The sequence below is a fragment of the Sorex araneus genome, chromosome 3, assembly GCF_027595985.1.
Source record: "Sorex araneus isolate mSorAra2 chromosome 3, mSorAra2.pri, whole genome shotgun sequence".
Classification (NCBI taxonomy): domain Eukaryota; kingdom Metazoa; phylum Chordata; class Mammalia; order Eulipotyphla; family Soricidae; genus Sorex; species Sorex araneus.
Genome location: NC_073304.1, coordinates 42385130 through 42391129, shown reverse-complemented (window position 1 = coordinate 42391129; position 6000 = coordinate 42385130). Strand labels below are relative to the sequence as shown.

Below are 6000 nucleotides of genomic sequence, written 5' to 3'. Positions count from 1 at the left end.
GTAAAATTATCTTAGATTAAAAGATGTCCTGATCAGCCTTTTTAGGAAGAAGTTCCTCTTCTAAGCTCAGCAATTTGGTTATGAGGAAACAGTAGCAAAAGCTATGGCACATATAGTCTCTTCTGTCTTTTATCAATGGACTAAAGTGTAAACAAGTAAGAGCAAATAGAAACAACTCCTTCAAAGCACTTGGTGATCAAGGGCTTAAGAATTGGCTAGTACAGCAATAAATTATCATTTCACACCACAGAGACTAGCCCAATTTCAAAAGAACAAAAGCAACCAGTGTTGGCACAGATGTGGGGAGAAAGGGACTCTTCTTCACTGCTGGTGGGAATGCCGACTTGTTCAGCCCTTTTGGAAAACACTATGAACAATTCTCAAAAAATTAGAAATTAAGCTCCCATTTGACCCAGCAATACCACTCCTGGGAATATATCCGGAGAGGCAAAAAGGCATAGTAGAAATGACATCTGCATGTGTATGTTAATTGCAGCACTGTTTACAATAGCCAAAATCTGGAAAAAAATGGAGTGCACAAAAACAGATGACTGGTTAAAGAAACTTTGGTACATTTACACAATGGAATACTATGCAGCTGTTAGAAAATATGAAGTCATGAATTTTTTTATATAAGTGGATCAACATGGAAAGTATCATATTAAGTGAAATGAGTCAGAAAGAGAGAGACAGACATACAAAGATCGCATTCATCTTTGGAGTATAAAGTAACAGAATGGGAGACTAACACCCAAGAGTAGTAGAGATAAGGACTAGGAGGTCTGCCCCACAGCTTGGAAGCTGGCCTCACATGCTGGAGGAAAAGGCAACTGAGACAGATAAGGGAACACCAAGTAGAGGATGTTGGGAGAACCCATTCAGGTTGAAAGATGAGAGCTGAAAGTTGACTATAGACCAAACAGGATGGCCACTCAATACCTCTGTTGCAAACTACAACACTCAGAAAGAGAGAGAACAAAAGGCAATGCCCTGCCACAGAGGCAGGATGGGGTGGTGGGGGATGGGGTGGGTGTGGTGAGAGGGGTACTGGGATCATTGGTGGAGGAGTATGGGCACTGGTGGAGGGATAGGTAAATGATCACTGTATGACTGAAATGCAAACACGAAAGTTCAGAAGTTTGTAACTGTACCTCACAGTGGTTCACTAATAAAAAATTAAAAATTAAATAAAATTAAATTAAAAAATTAAAAAAATTAAAAAAACTGAAATTAACATAGTTCAAATGAGGATAACATCATTGCAATAAACAGATCCAGAAGCCACAAAAAAAAGTTGGTTAGTAACGGATATCCTCTTTATAAATCAAATTTTTAAAATATCTATTTTATATTAGAAATATTTAGCACACTGATGCTCTGTACTGTACTAAACACATTAAAAGCACAGATGAAGTCTTCTCTATATTTACATCTTCATTGGTCCTTGTGTAGTTCTTGAATATCTGCTGATACCTGCTCAATCACGTTGCAGTATTCAAATTTGATGCTCCTCCTGGGTTTGATTCCTTCGTTTCTCTTGGAGAGCCCAGCAAGCTACCGAGAGTATCCCGTCTGCATGGCAGAGCCTGGCAAACTACCCGTTGCATATTAGATATGCCAAAAACAGTAACAAAAAGTCTCACAATAGAGACGTTACTTGTGCCCGCTCTAGCAAATTGATGAACAGTGGGACGACAGTGCTTTAGTGCTACAGTGAATTTAAATACATGCATGCACACAGTATCCTTTCTATATGTTTTCTTTTTATGCAACTTTCTTTGAATGAATGAATAAGCCTCTGCTCTAGATAAGGGATAAGCTTGTAGTTTAATATAATTATATGTTTTTAGGAGATTTTGTAAGGAGAAGTTCCCCATAGAAAAGAAAACAAGTACAAATAAGTTTTAATAAAAAATTTTATTATGATTATTTACATCAGTTCCTTGATAAGCATATAAATGTAAACTTTAATTGTTGGCATTATTTCACATATGACTTATCCAAATTCAGAGTGAGTACTGTCATTTGAGTGTACAGGTAGTGAGAAAATTTCATTATATTCACAGAATATACATACATGTGCATTCACAATGTGTCCCTGTTAAGCCAGTGGTATAGACACTGTCCCATTGACCCTGCTTCTGCTCCGCAGGTGAACACTGGAATCAGTGATGTCGTCCATGTGCTCCTCACTCTTCTTTTCCTTCAGGCTGTTGATGAATCTCAAGGTAATTTCATCCCACTCTTCCGGCAACAGCATCAGCAGAAAACCAATGCAGATGATAATGGTAGCAGCCAAGCGGACAACATTGAATATCACCTCCTGCTTCAGGAGATCCACAGCTAAGGAAGAAAAACAAGCCAGTCACTGTAAGGCACACTGAAAACATATGACCAACGTCAGGCCTACTTCTAGAGAGTTCCAAAAATTTTCCTTGTTCTTCAAGCTGATCTTTCCTTTTCCTGTATCATTGTGTATTTCCTCCCTATCTTTGCTTTCTACTCCTTTCTAAATCAAACTTATCCTTCATGGTTTGTGCCATCTGATAAATAACCTCTGCAGTTTTATTTCTTGGAACTTCCCCTTTGCATTCTTTCATGCTTCTGTAGTTTCACTGGACCACTAAGGATTTTTCAAATGAACTGGCTTGTTATGGTTTAGCTAGGTCTTTGCACATGCTGTTCTTCAATTTTTATTTGAGCTGAAACTTACATAAATTAAAACAACCATTTTAAAGTAAAATTGGTGTTAGTTTGTACTTTCTTAATGTTGTACAAGCACAATCTTCATCTGATTCAAAAATACCTCTATTACTTGAAATAAAACTGCATAAAGTGTTTACTCTCCAATTCCTACCCTCACTTTTTAGTCCTTGGCAACCACAAATCTTTCGTTGTTTCTGTAAATTATGGATAATTCATATAAGTGGGCAAAATGTACTGTCTACATCTAACATTTTTTGCATAGTGTGTTTTCAAGATGCAACCACATTATACCAAGTATTAGCACTTCAGACTGAATAACATGCCTTTGCATGTGTCAAAATATTTTAATCCATCATCTGCTGATGGACATTTGCTGTCACCACATTTAGATTATTGTGAATAGTGCTGCTATAAATATTTGTGTATAAGTATATTTTTGAATTCCTGTTTTTAGTTTGGGGGAATATGTACCTACAAGTGGCTGTTGATCATACACATACAATTATTTTTACACAGAATACTAAATCCAGCTGGATACTCACTTAGATCTCTCCCTTTAGTTTTCTTGCAGGCATATTCTTTGAATGCCCCTCCTGTGTGCTCTCAAGAGCATTCAATATGTACTGATCTTTCTCTATAGAGCATTCAGCGTGCGTGCGGACAAACACACACACACACACACACACACACACACACTTCTGTCTTTATACTGTAGCTAATTAATTAAATAATCCTAAGGGAGTAGCTGCCTTGTTCAGGACTATCACCAATGTCAGTACAATTCTTATCATTCTCTAAGTTATCAGAAATTATATGTAATGTGCATAAATGAACTTCCTTGGCAACTTCACTCCTCCCTAATATGTGTTTCCTTTGAATACTTTGAATCTCCAGTCCTTAAAGTCTGTCTCTCACAATTTGGCATTTGTGAAGCTATACATTATTTCATATATATTGATTTTGTTTTCCAAATTAAGTCATAAAAGCTTCTTATAGAAGCAGTAATGGCATTTTCTCCCTCTGCCTTTTCCATAAGAAGTGCTCCAAAAGCATTTGTTATTTGTCCTCAAACAGATAAAGATGGATGTCCATGGCCTGGAATCATTGAATGGAATTATTAATCAAATATGTTATACGATAGAATTAAAGGTGGAATAACTATACAGTCATTGAGACAAACAACTTCCATTTTTGTTCCATTGACAGGTTTCACTAGAGAGATTATTCAGGAAAAATAGCTTCTTCTCTTACCCCTGAAGTGAGTCAAATTGCTTTTTCCTTTATCTGTTCCAGAGGGCCATCTGCTCTACCTCCAGAGAAGCTTCCGGAGCTTCCCATGGATAATCTGATGGGGAGCCAACACCCTGCACATTTCTATGCTTTCATTAGTAATGTTTACTTGAAAGACCTATGCTGGGATGCTTTTGTTTCCACAGGACTTCCTCTAAAAATACCACAAAAGTAGGTTGTCAGGGAGATTTCATGAAACCCAAATAATACATTTGGTATTTAATTCTAAAAGCACAACCAAGTAAAGTGTTTGTTGCTGCAGATTTTAAATCTGTTTCATAGTTATTCTGTTGTCTGTCACCTTTATTAAAAACATCTCCCTAGGCAAGGGACATAATTCACAATTGCTAGAAGAAATGACTCAGGAGATAAAACAAACACAAGAAGACTTACTGTGCACTTGTCAAATGTTACCAGTACCTGCATTTCCAGGAACGCTGAGCACTGTCCCAATGGAGATTAAGATTGGGTATGTCAAAACCACACCGACATTTACAAGAATGTTGAAGGCTTTAAAATAAAGGAGGATATACAGGTTCAATGAGAATTGATATCTGAACTCTTTCCTTCTTAATATAAAAGAATCAGTGTCTTTGCTAAACAAACCTTCTAGACTCTCCATACATTTGGTCAATCAATTTTCTAAATTTGGAGATAGTAACAAGCATATCTCACCTGAGTTCATCTATTTTTCCTTCTCTGCTATCTTGGCTGCCTTATCCCTTGTCAAATGGTGGGAAAAATGGAGAAAGTAACAATTCATGGTGCTGTTATTAGCACTGTACGGATAGGTTAGTGAGCCAGAGTTTGAAAGCAAGTAAAGGATTAAAGTTTGGAGCTTTAGCATTTTGTTATTTTTCTACATCATGTAGCATTCCTGGATAACAGAAAGACTTTGATGCTTTTTACTAAAGGAAGATCTAGTCAAAAGCAGTTTGGCTATTTTATTCTCTCTCATGGCAAGCATTGGATGAACAAACTAAGGTATGTTCTCTGTAATTTTCTGAATACAGGAACATTTTCTTCATTATGTCATATACATATAAACTGAGGGTAAGTTTACAGACAGATTAAGCTGAAGGTTAATATCATTAAACTTTTAAAACTATGTACATGTATGCATATGGTTAAAACAATAATCTGCTCTCATAACAATAATAAAATATACGTGTTTTCAAAAATAAAAATTAATTACATGACACTATTTTGGTTTATTTCAATTAAATGTTTGTTTTGTGGTTTATAGAGTTGAGTGTTAGAAAAAACTCCCCCATTCAGAGATTATCTTCATAGATATGATTCAGTCATGTTGCCATATCTCTGTGGAACCAAAGATGATTTTAGAACTATTCTTAAACAGTAGGACAATGTTTATCCTTCTATCATTTTCTATCATTTCTACTTTGATTAAGTACACTTTGATATCTGAGATGATTTGAGCTTGGTAACTAGAAGGAATTAGAAGTAACACAAGGTTTGGGTTCCTTTGAGATTTCCATGTAATGGTAGTAGCAATTAGGGCAGACAGCCTTCTTTAGTTAATCACTACTCCTCTTTTTGGTAGGGCTATAGTTGGATTGAATATGCCACAGCTGGACTTGCTTCAGACTTGGACATCAAATATGACACATCCTAACCAATTAGGAATTTATTCCAGCACAGAATCTGCTAAGTTCCCCACTGCCACTTTTTTTTTTAAATTTTATTTTATTGAATCACCATGACAAAAGTTACAAAGCTTTCAGGTTTAAGTCTCAGTCATATAATGATCAAACCCCCATCCCTTCACCAGTGCACCTGTTCCCCCACCAAGAACCCCAATATAGCCCCTCCCACCCCACCCCACCCCGCACCTAAGTGGCCAATGATCTTCACTTTATTCTCTCTATACATTCAATATTTCAACAGAGAACTGACTATTATTATTGGAATTTTCCCCCAACAATCAAACCTGCTGAAAAGGCATCATTTGATAGTTTGTTTTCTTTTGCTGAGAATGAAGAT

General features: G+C 36.5%; 1 protein-coding gene across 2 annotated transcripts in view; it reads right to left on the bottom strand.

The window, feature by feature from the left end:
• Window positions 1-1907: 1907 nt before the first annotated feature.
• Window positions 1908-6000, bottom strand: part of SLC35F4 (solute carrier family 35 member F4) — a 252363-nt gene continuing 248270 nt past the window's right edge. For both annotated transcript variants that reach the window (XM_004601777.3, XM_055133688.1), the window contains 2 exons: window positions 4417-4506; window positions 1908-2343 (listed from right to left, as the gene is read on the bottom strand). In XM_004601777.3, the coding sequence (XP_004601834.1) occupies window positions 2102-2343; window positions 4417-4506 (332 nt within the window). In that variant the 3' untranslated portion in view covers window positions 1908-2101. The remainder of the gene's footprint in view (window positions 2344-4416; window positions 4507-6000) is intronic.